The sequence below is a fragment of the Terrapene carolina genome, unplaced genomic scaffold (assembly GCF_002925995.2).
Source record: "Terrapene carolina triunguis isolate 2854851 unplaced genomic scaffold, T_m_triunguis-2.0 Scaffold53, whole genome shotgun sequence".
Classification (NCBI taxonomy): Eukaryota; Metazoa; Chordata; order Testudines; family Emydidae; genus Terrapene; species Terrapene triunguis.
Genome location: NW_020664404.1, coordinates 539535 through 551297, shown reverse-complemented (window position 1 = coordinate 551297; position 11763 = coordinate 539535). Strand labels below are relative to the sequence as shown.

The 11763-nt window shown below is 44.7% G+C and overlaps 1 protein-coding gene across 1 annotated transcript in view; it reads right to left on the bottom strand.

Annotated features, from left to right (window-relative positions):
- Positions 1–224: 224 nt before the first annotated feature.
- The window catches only part of TGOLN2 (trans-golgi network protein 2), a 12261-nt gene continuing 722 nt past the window's right edge, over positions 225–11763 (bottom strand). The window contains exons 3-5 of the mRNA XM_026657539.2: positions 11412–11759; positions 9470–9553; positions 225–3530 (exon numbers count right to left, since the gene is read on the bottom strand). Coding sequence (XP_026513324.1) covers positions 3525–3530; positions 9470–9553; positions 11412–11759 — 438 coding nt within the window. The 3' untranslated portion in view covers positions 225–3524. The remainder of the gene's footprint in view (positions 3531–9469; positions 9554–11411; positions 11760–11763) is intronic.

Genomic DNA, 11763 nt, shown 5'->3' with positions numbered 1-11763 from the left:
GTACCTTTCCCTGTTTGAGACTTGTAGAATATCTTACATAAAGTTTAATACCACAGAAATCAATGAAACATGGAGATCATTCCCAGAGATTTCGTACAATTCGAGAATTACAGCAACTGTCATTAGAAATAGTATGCACTCGAATTGAGAGGCTAGCAGGAGGGGACTACATTTGAATCCTTCACCAATAGCTTGGAAATGTACAGAGCTGCACCACATTTGAAGAGCACAGTAGCTGCAGAGATCCACGTTAAGAGCTGTCATATAAATACCAATTGTTCCTGGCCACATGTGGTGTCTTTACTACCCTGTGAAATTTGCACTTATTGTGTGCTATGCATTTCTGTTGAGCCAGCACACACGCCAGACACCTGGCAAACTGCTGCTAACTGGAAAATGCTCCTACACACAAGCTATGGACATTCTTGTTAGTCTGACAGAAGCGTAGGAACTATCCCTGTATCTTAGTTCTCTCTGCACATACTAGACTGTACTGCTAACAGTACATAGACAGGAGGGCCCTGGCTCTCACAGGGCTCCTCATTAGTCCATGCCTGCAGGAACATTTATGAGGTGGCGTTTCCAAAACAAAGCAGAGAGATTTTCAGATTAAAATAAAACAGTCAGTTGAAGAGGCTGAAGTAAGGAGGCCTCCAGATTCCGTGACAAAACAAACAGGTTTGGTACAAATCCTTCCAAAATGTTTTCTGATTCAAAGGGGGACAAAGCAGGTAAAAAATAAAAACAGGAATTCCCAGGAAAGCAGGCAGGTGTGGCTAAGAATTGCAACATTTATCATGTCTTCAAGTTTTTGCCTCTATCATAAAAACAAGTGAAATTGCAGCCTCAAATTCTGCACCCCTTAAATAAACGGGCCATAGAACACAGCATCACAGGCTTCCTGAAACATGTTATATGTTGTCTTTAAAATAAATAGCACAGTTATGTTGCACACAAGTTCCCTGCCTTTGAGGAGGTGCATTTCCTTCAGAGGTTACGTTCCAGGACCCTTTTTTCCTCCTGAGAGCAGGATGCTCCCGCCACCTCCCAAAAATGGCTCCTGTGAGGATCTCCCATATCAGAGTCCAGAAAAGTCATCTTTCTTAGGGGCAGCTTCCAAATAGATTTAAACAAATATATGATTCCTCCCCCTCCGCCCCCCGTCAAACCCACACACGCACACACACTTCAGCTAATGTCTTTCAGTAAAAGTAAGTTGCTTTGGTTTTCTTTTTTAAATAAGTTAAGCTCTGCATACACATCCCTCTCCCTCCTCTGTGGAAAACGAAACTCTGAAAATATCAGCCATGGCTTTAATGTCCAAATGTGGAGATTTCTTAGCCCAGATGCAGTCTTAAGTATCACTGCAGTCTAGTAGTGTTACTGCAGGTCACCGAATGCTGTAGACACCAAGGAGGAAGAGACCGGGGAAGGTTTGCCTCATCAACCATTTTTGGAACATGCTAAGAGAAGTAACCCAACTACTAAACAGCAATTTGCCCAAGATGGAGGAAAGGTTCTTCCCTGTGTCTCAATCAGCTGACAAGTGCATTGAAAATGAGGCTGTAGCTTTTCACATCCAGGCTTCGATATGTATTCTAAGTTTCCTCCTATGCAGTTGTGTGTCACAGCAATTTTTCTGTAAAACTCAGAACCGAGAAATAAAGAAAATAGCCACAGATAAAAGAACAAGCCAGCCAGCCACCATATACAGATTTCCCAAACATTCCTTGTCTCAACCATAAAGGCCTTGTGGAATATAACTATGAAAATAAAGACAGGAATACATAGTGGGCCTCATTCGATACTTTTTCCCGGCCTTATATCAGAAATATAAACAATATCAGTATGCACCAACCCTTGGTTTAAGCAGACAAGGAATCTAAGAGTTCCACAACACCACCGAGGTAACGGCTCTGCATGGTGTGGCTGGTTATAAGAACGTTCAACTAAATAAAAGCACAACTCAGAGCTGAGGAAGGCCAAGGTCAAAGGAAGAGGAGAGGGGACATCTTGTAGACGACGCTGCAGGAAGATATTCTGTTACACCGAACAAATCCCTTTCTGTATATTTTCAATCTGCCATCTACTTGGGAGGAAATATTTCTGCACTAGCCCAACAAGCCTCTCTCCTGGGCTCTGTGGGGGAGCTGCCGTGCATGACGGCATAACAGCACTCCCAGTTTGAGGAATGAATGACATAGGCCATAGCCCATATTGCACAGCTCTCCACATTGTGCAAATACAATGCCTTGTAAAGACATCTGTTTCACAGCTATCTGCGTAAGGGAGCCATACTGCTACTACGCGACTCAGGCATGAAATGCTGCCAACCTCTGTCCAATGCACCAAGTCACCAGCTATCCTTGCCCTATTTCCACTCTCAAATACTCTCTCCGCACTTTGACAAAGGATAAAGAAAATGGACCTCCCAGACGAAGTGGGAATTGACACTTGTAGGTTCAACTTATGCAAGTACAATTGATCTGACCTCTATCAGCAGGAGAGTCCATTCAGTACTGAAGAGAATAGGCTATGTTGGAAATTTAGGGGTTGAAGAACAGACCTGTGGGAAGGGGGTATGAACTACATGTGGTGACACTGTTTTCTTCCACCTGAACATTGCCATGTTCCTGTGACAGTTCTATGGGGGAGGTAGCAAGGTTTACAGAGGCAAAGTTCATTAAGACTTTGCCATGGAGGCTTGGCACAGAGCTTCATACACACTCCTTGCATTCTTTCACAGCATCCACTCTCTAAATATTTCATCATTGTTAGTGCAATCACCTGAACTCTGGGTATGACATCAGGAAAAACAGACCATCAGCAAGTCCGCTAGCGCATTTAAGGTGGACAAGCAAAATTCAAAGGGCCAGGGATTGCTGATTCCACCCACACTTCCAAAGATGTGCATTAAGAGACAATCAGATGTTAACTTCCACCATTGTCTTCATCACAGAGAACAAACAACTGATCAAATAAGAGTCCTTGGCAAAAACATTTCTGAACTAGTGCAAACAAACATGCTGTGAACTTTAGAGTCCAAATACAATGGACAGAAGGGGATAATGTTCATATGTCAGCTACAAGACCAACCATGCTGGTTATAAAGACTGCTCCACGAATCTAGACGAAGAGAATCAGAAGGCTCATTCAGCAGGCAGGTCTCTCCTAAACAGAGACCTGTGTGTCAATACAGCAGAAGGTAAAATCCATATAGTTTGGGCACAAAAAAATTCTGCCACTTGTTGGGTCTTCCCTGACATCACAGTATGGAAGCAAGAGACCAGAGCTGGACACTAGCTCATCATCAGGCAGCTGGGAAGGGGGGGAAATATTTAGAGACTGAGGAGTCAGTGTTACCAAAGTGCAGGTGCAAAACTAAAAGCACTTCTCTTCTTCCCACACTCCAAGACCTGGAGGGATTCAGAGCTGTTCTGCTGGGAATCACAGGGCTTCCTTGTATCTTCATTTTCAGCAGTCCTTACCCAAGTCAGCAGCATGGAGGAATTTCTGGGGATAATTTAGATCTGAAGACAAAAAGGAGAGAGTTTTCAATCGTTTGTCAGAGCAGCTTTTCCGCACACACTATTCTGAAAAGTTACGTAAAAATGGCACCATGGGGGGCTCTGGATTTCTCCGCTCTCTGATTCAGTTTCAAATAAAGAGATGGCTTTTCTAACTGGCAGCCCAGCAGATTCAACCTGAGTGATTTCCTTCCTGCGCATCCTCACCAGTAATAAAGATTCAACAAGCCAAATTACACCCTCGTGATGTGTGCAGCACTGAGGCACTCAATGGGCTTACACCAGTGTAAATGATTGGAACCTAGTAAGGAATTTATTAGTGTGACAGATATGACAATATCCTGGACAATCTTAAGGAATTAAGTTCAACCTTATTGAATTAAGTATTTTAGGAGTTCATTGTGTTAAAAATGCAATTGTTCATGTGTTACTGTGAAACTGTATGTAACTTCTCTAAGAAATGTGCTTGATGAAATCCCTGGGAAATATTAGGAACTTCAAAGGACCTTTTGGGACAATACATTTGAAGTGGATTTGCTAGGAAATACTCTTCATAGGCCAACTGAGTGACTCACTGAGTGCTTGTTCTGAGCTGAAGCTATGCTGAACTGGTGACCACAAGAAAAACCTGTGTTGGGTCTGAATAGGGTGACCAGATAGCAAATGTGAAAAAACAGGAGGGGGTTGGGGGGTAATAGGTGCCTATATAAGAAAAAGCCCTTAATACCAGGACTGTCCCTATAAAATTGGGACATCTGGTCACCCTAGATCTGAAAGACTAATCACCAACCAAAAGAAGAAGGGGGTGATCTCTGGTAGGCTTATTAGCATGCGTGCAGGTTCCTTTATTGTTTGTAATGTTTTCTCTGTCATGCTTTTACCTTAAGAATAAAATGTGCTTGCTTAGAAAGAGCTGAGTGGTAACTTATACCTTTGGCAATTACACCGTGTACCGTCTCTGAAGAGAAGGCACAAAAAGCCTGCACAGACAGCCTGTCTTTTGCTGGGATTTCACAGTCCAGCCAGGGGTCTGTGCAGCCTGAAAACATCCCAGTCAGAAGGGAGACAGACGTGTGTCTCCACCCACGACAGCCAATTGCTGGAGAGCCAGAAGCCTGAGAGGAGGAGCTCTTGCTGGACAAGCGAAGGGAAATACAGGTGCGGTTGCTCTGACGTGTGACAATTGGTGCTGCACAATAAGGAAGAGACGCCAGCTGATTCTCAAAACTGCGTTTGCACCGCAGAGCTAACCAGGAGCATCGAACAATACCACTTATTTGTGGTACTAAAGGCAACTGGCCTGGCTGCTAGGTGAGGGAACAGACCCGCTGGGTGAAGTGACATTTTTCACTGGACTACTGTCCTTTCAAGTGTGCTTCATGCACTTTTTATGCCAGTGACACTTTTCATATTCAGGAGGCGATCGGAATATTGCAGGTTTTGAATTGGGGAAAGTTTGGGTGTTTTTTTTAACCTTTGTCTTCCTTGCACCCCCACACTGGACCTACCTCTTGTCTGCAGCCCCAGGGACAAAGATCTGAGCGCTGTTTGCCAGGGAGTGGCGGCTGGCAGCTATGAAAACTGGGATTGGAGCTGAATCAAATCTGCCACCTGCTGCTTCCAATTCCAGGAAGGGAGCCAGGCCTCGGCTTGCCAGGAAGCTGCTGAGGGGAAGGGAAATTGCTGGGGAGAGTGAACCAGCAAGAAAGGGGAAGCCGTTTGAAGAGAGAGGAGTGAAGGAGCAGGGCCCCTTTGAGTGAAGTCTCCAGCTTGCCGCCTTCCTCCTGCAGCTCCCCCATCAACCTTCCTGCTGAGACTCGGAGTATTCTGGTGGGGGCTAGAGATGGGATTACTAGGTACAAAGTTCATACAGGGCATTGTTTATGAACTCACCGGTTGCCAACCAGGGTTTTCCCCAGCAGCTGCTGGCCTGAGCCAGAGGCAGGGAGGCATGAGTAGAGGAAAATGAGGGGGGGCAAGAGTCCAAGAGGGGCATGATGGGGGAAGGGGATTTGGAGCTGTACTTCCAGGCCTCAGATTAGGGATACTCTGGGACAGGCAGAAGGGGACTGTAGAGTGATGCAGCATAGATGGGAATGGGACAAAAGACATAGGCCGACACATGCACCAGAGGCTTGGGAGGACACATGGGGACAAAGGATACCAGTGAAAAAAAGACACACATATGGAACAAGGGCATGGGAAAAGGAGAGTGCATGATACAGAGGGACATGGGGAGAAGCAGAGAACAAGTGAAGTGGAAGTGGAGACCAAGAGACAATATAAGACTGAAGTACAAGCTGCATAGCAGCAAAGAGAACACATCAGTCTATGATAATAAAGAATGCAGTAAAGAAGCTAGAATAAACAGTTTCTGTATAATTAAGATTTTCAACTTATAACAGTGCTTTTCTTCCTTGTTTTTTATAGCAAATGAATAACTGAAACTGACCGATCTTGCCAGAGCACTTTCAATTGCAAGAGCTGCTAAGCCATTAATTCGAGACTGAACTATAGCTGCATGTTGGTACTTCCTCATATGTTTGAGCACACTTCCTGCACTGGCCACAGAGGCTGGTATGAAGCAAAATATACAAAGTGCAACCATCAAGTTGGGGAAAAGGTTCTGCAGAGACTTCATGCAACTTATTTAATAAACCAAGTGGTGACAGTATTTGGGCCAATGTTTTCCTTATAAATGCATTTGAGAAACATTAATTCCTCTTTTATATCACCAGAGGTAGAAGTAGAATAAACAGTCAGAAAGTCATTGAGAGCAACTTCAACCTTTTCAAGAAAGGTCCATAGAAATTCAATTTTTTGACAGATTCAGGTGAGTGCAGCAAACCACTTTGAGGCCACCTATGACAGAGTCTACAATGCAAAAGAAAACACTGTCTCAAGGATAGTCCTTTCCAAGCTTGTCTTGATCACCTGAGTCATCACCTCTGTTTTTGGATGGGTGTGTTTCCCCTGGAGGATCGATGCCAAGGTTAGCTGCAACACGCACACAGTCAACATAAATTTTGTTTCATTTTTCTCATAATTGTGCCAATTCAGTGAGATGCCCTCGATGTTATCTTTCAACATCAAGTGTAGCATCTCGGTGCTGAAGAAGCAGGTTCCATTCATTGATGGGGCGTAGAATTTTCAGCCAAACTGAGGCAAGTAGAACACATTTAAATTTTGACATGTATTTTACTAGTCCAGCAATATCACTTGGGGTTTTGGCAGCCAGGCTCAATTCAGAGAATTCGTTCAATGCTGCCTTAAGTCTTTCAGGTTCTTGGCACACATGCAGCCCACTGTGTACCAGACATTGAATGGAGTGAATCAAACATTTTTCTTCAAAATTTCACATCGCTGTGGACTTGCACGGAATATTGTAGAATGACTGAAGACATCCAAAGAACATAATACAATAATGACTCCACTGAACCAGCACCTACCAAGTTCAGCTTATGCCAGTGGGTCTCAACTTTCCAGACTACTGTAACTCCTTCAGGAGTCTGAGTTGTCTTCTTGTAGCTTTAAGTTTCTCTTCACTTAAAAACTACTTGCTTACTGCTCACTATTACTGAAAAATTACTGACTTTCTCATTTTGTCTATTAAATTTTAGTTTGTACTGACTTCACTGGTGCTTTTATGTAGCCTGTTGTAAAACTAGGCAAATATCTAGATGAGTTGATGTACCCCCTGGAAGACCTCTGAGTACCCCTGGTTGACAACCACTGGCCTATACGATGCACATTGGGGGGAAAAATGCCTGAGGAGTCTGTTGAAGCACTGCCTAAGCTCAGGAGTATTTCCTGCTATATTAGCACCATTATCAAAAGCTTGTCCACAACAGACCTGGAAATCTAATCTATGTTTGACTACAGTGTCATGAATCATTTCTGCTATTTCCTCACCAGTCTTCTTGGTAAAATCTGAAGCACAAAAAACATTCCTGAATCACAAAGTTACCAACAGGTATTTGATTAACATATCTGATCAACAGTGTTGTTTGTTCCTCATGTGAGGTGTCTGGAGTTACACTGGAAATTACGGAAAAGTACTTGACCTCTTTAACCTTACCCTAGGGTTGTTTTCAAGACTTGTCCTGTGCATTCTTGAATATATTCCTTTTGGGTCTCAGGTGGTAAGTAGGATACTTGAACTCTCTGATGTTGCGCCTGTACCTTCTTCACATGGACCAAAAACTGGTCATACTTGGCTAACAACTCACTAATACCCAAGAAATTGCCATTGGATTTATCACCAAGCTTGCAACTTGTGCCACAGAAAGCTAATCCTTATTCTCCAAGAACAACACAACATCTAAAATACGTTTCAGAATGTCCTTCCACTTTTCTTTTTTATTTCCAAAATTTGTCTCCAATAACGAGTGGATGGTTTTATCACCTTTCAATCTTCTTCTTGTGTCCATCCATTTCACATAGCTTGTTCTGCATGACGCTGTTTTTTCATGGTCAGGGATTCACTTATACAGCTGGTGCCAGCTGCGATCTGCAGTCTACCCAGTTAGCATGGCTAAGCCTGGAAGAACACCCTTGAGTTGTTGCATCCAGGGGAACAGTAGACATGGAAAGCAACGAACAGCATGCTGTGTCACTGCTATCCAGTCATGTCTCACTTATTCTCCATTAGGAAGGGTGCAGGAGAGAAGTATATCGGGAAACTGTTTTCCTTTGGTATCCCTTTCTGGATGGATTTTTAATCTTCCAGTTATGAAGCACAAGTCTATCTATGCCATCCTGTTTTACAAGCCCTGCACTTGAACGAATGTTTTCAACAGAAAAATGAGATGGCTCATGTTCATCCTCCTCCTCCACTTCATCTAGGCCAGGACCTGGAGGATTATAGTCTCTCTCTCCTTCCCCACTCCCTGGTTTCCATCCAAACATTCTAAAGTTCTTCCCGCTGCTTCTTGTTCTGCAGTTTTTCTCTGCTTTTCCTTTTTTCTGCACCTGACTCATTATACACACTTCATATTTGACTATACGAGGGTAAGCGAAGTTCAGTGCAGTGCTAAATTTCCCCAGATTTAGGGCAGTGGTTCCCAAAAGCAGAGTGCTCTCTCTCTCTCTCGCCTCTCCTCCCCTCCCCTCTTCTAACAGGAGGGGAGGGGGACAGAGGGAGCAGAATGAACTCAGGTGCTTAGGGAAGCTCCATTCCTTCCTCCCTACTCCCCTTCTGTGGACGGGGACGGCTCTTCTGCTTCTTCCCACTCCCTGCAGCATATGGCCAGGGAAGGGGGAGGGAGGTAGAAAGCCCTCGGAGCTGCCCCCACAGCTTGCAAGGGGGAGAGGGAACTGAAGACCCCCTCCCCAGCCTGGGAGGAGGTGAAGAACCTGAGGATCAGAAGTGAGGCTGGGGGGCAAAACTGAGGGGACGCTGAATTGATGAGGACGTACTAAACAGGTTTCAGTGCATTTCCATCTGCTGGAAAAGGTTATGACAATGGCTTCACAGCAAGACTTAGCAGCTCCTGCCTGCTGATCCCCGTCAGCCTCCAGGATTCTGTGGGCCAGATCCATAGTTGCTGTAGACTGCTGATTTACATCAGCTGAGAAATCAGGCTCTTTGCCGTGGGGACCACAAGCCCGACCATCAGCACAGATACTTCCCTTTTCAGGGACAGCATGTTGAAAACAAAAGAGAATTTAAATGGGCAGAACAAAGACTCATCAGACTAAGGGCAGGGCCATTACTAAAAAACATCTCACCAAAGCTGGCTTCCCATCAGCTTCATGACTGGCCCTGGCTTGGTGGAGTCCAGCTGCTGCACATGCTTCTCAGCTGGCGCAGCACAAAGCAACAGTAGGCAGTGCTGCACCCACTCCCCAATCTTCCTGGCTACTGGCAAAGGACAGCTGAGCTCATTTTCAAGCCCTGCCTATCTGATGGGCTGCTATATCAAGACCCGATTCACTCTTACCTTTTGATCCAGTCTCTGATATTCATTGGATTTGGGCCGCCGGGGTAGTTTTGATCGTTTTCCTTCCAGAGCAAAAGCAATGATCTTTGGAGACAGAAAGAGGAGAAGAAATAAATCAGCAAGCAAATCCTGAGAGGTTACCACATTTTGTGGTGGTTGAAAAGAGCTGATTCAGAACTACAGGCATTATAAGTATTCTCTTTTTCCACTTCAGGGACAGATAGTTCTGCTCGTGTGTTCCACTCTCATAGCAATGAAACATCTCACCTGACCAAAGCCTATTTTCCCCAGGATTGGCAGCTCCTAGATTTCCAAATTCAGGACTGCCTAACCCACACCAGAGGTTTCATCACTCTCCAAAGAGCCTCCCCCACATTCTTTATCTGGGTATGACGACACCATACACAATGACTCAGCAGGAGCCCCAGTGTTGCCAATTCTCAGGAGTCTTATGATATGTTTTTCTTTAAGCCCTCATGCCTTGTAGAGTCATATTACATGAAAATCACAGCTTTGATTTTAAATGAAAGAGTAATTTTCTAGCCATGATTGTGGTGAAAAGCTTGAAAACGTGAACCTAAAGGTTCCCACATATCAGAAAGCAAATAAGAACCCAAGATTTATTTTTTAAAATGACGACTTGAAAGTCAATCTAGTTATTTTTGAACAATTGAGGCTGACAATAATGCATCTTCTATGAGGACCAACTTCATCTATTAACCAACGGAGTTCACAGAACACTGCCAGCCTATTACATTAAGAGATATGGCCAGTACCGCGCTGCCATATAATTCCTCTTTATTCACTACTGCCCCGCTCAGCTTACACTGCTTCCCAATGTGATTACAGAAACATGCAAAAAGGTGAACACAAGTCACACAGGCATGAGTGAAATACTGTAACATGTCTGGTGTCTCCTTGCTTTGAGTCAAACAGAAACTGAAAACAATCACACAGCACAGGTTCTAGTGGCCTTCTGAACCAGGCCAGGAGCGTCAAGTTGGATACAGAACACTGCAGTCTGCCCTGATGGATCAATATCTCCAGTCCACACTGGAAGAGCCCCTTTCCTTACCACATTTCTCCTAGCAGGTGCTCCCTGAACCAGATTCCTCAATTTAAGGTTACTGCTTTCTGCACAGACAATAAGGAAATGCAAATAGGATTTTCTTACTAGGATTAAAGCTTTTAAAAGCCTGGGTCATATGCACATAGGAGAGAGGCTGCACTGTGTGCATTAAGGTGCTGCTGGCACGATAACACTCAGGAAGGTCTACTAGGCTACCTCAGTAAAGAATGATCTTCAGCTAGTCTAGGCCATGTCTTTGTGCCAGCCTGAAGCAACCCTAACACATTATGAGCACTATGCATTAAACAACAGTCCAGCCTCCTTTCTGGCCACTTCTAAGCATCTAAAGGAATTTAGACTGAAGAGAAAAGGAGCAGTCAACAGGAAAAAGCATCTTAACTGCTACTCCTCTCATTCCTTGCCACCCCAGGTCCACACCTGGAGATGACCACCAGGACTAAGACCACATGGTTTTCACAAAGACTTAAGACCCTCCCCTGGGTTGCTCATCCCAACAGGACTTGAGGGGTGGACAAAACCCCAAGTTAGTGTTTTTTGACCTACTGAATTTATCAGCAAATTAAGAGTCTAAACAACAGAAAAGCCAAAGATAGGTCAGTGTATTGAAAAGTTTTCTTCCGCCCCATCCAGAAGCACCAACCCACACACGGGAAAAGGAAGAACCTGAGTAACAAAACACTTTGGAAACTTTGATATTTAGAATCAAAAATTCAAAATTCTTCCTGGCAGTAAGAGAAGGAAGCACTAATTTCCTGCTTGTGACACTAACTTCCAGGAAATGCTCTCTCCATCCACTAGCACTGATAGAGCCCTGAAGCAGACAGGGCCTACACCACATCCAGAAAAGCTCACCTTCCGCTTATTGTGATAAGCGATGTACAAGGCAGCGACGATAATGGCTGCGGTTACCAGGTAGGCAAAGAAGTGGCTACTCTCTGATTCATCTTTGGGGGGAGCAGCAGGGGCACTCTCCTCTTTCCCCTCACCAGGCTGAGCAGCTTCATCCATCTTCTCGTCGGGGAGCACATTTTCATCAAGAGCCTCATCACTAGTGCCACCGCCATCTGCCTTCCCCTTAGCACCCTGGTCCTCAGGTGCATTCTTCTCGTCAACTGCCTTCTTCCCTTGGTCCTCGGGTGCATTCTTCTCGTCAGGCGCCTTCTTCCCTTGGTCCTCGGGTGCATTCTTCTCGTCAGGCACCTTC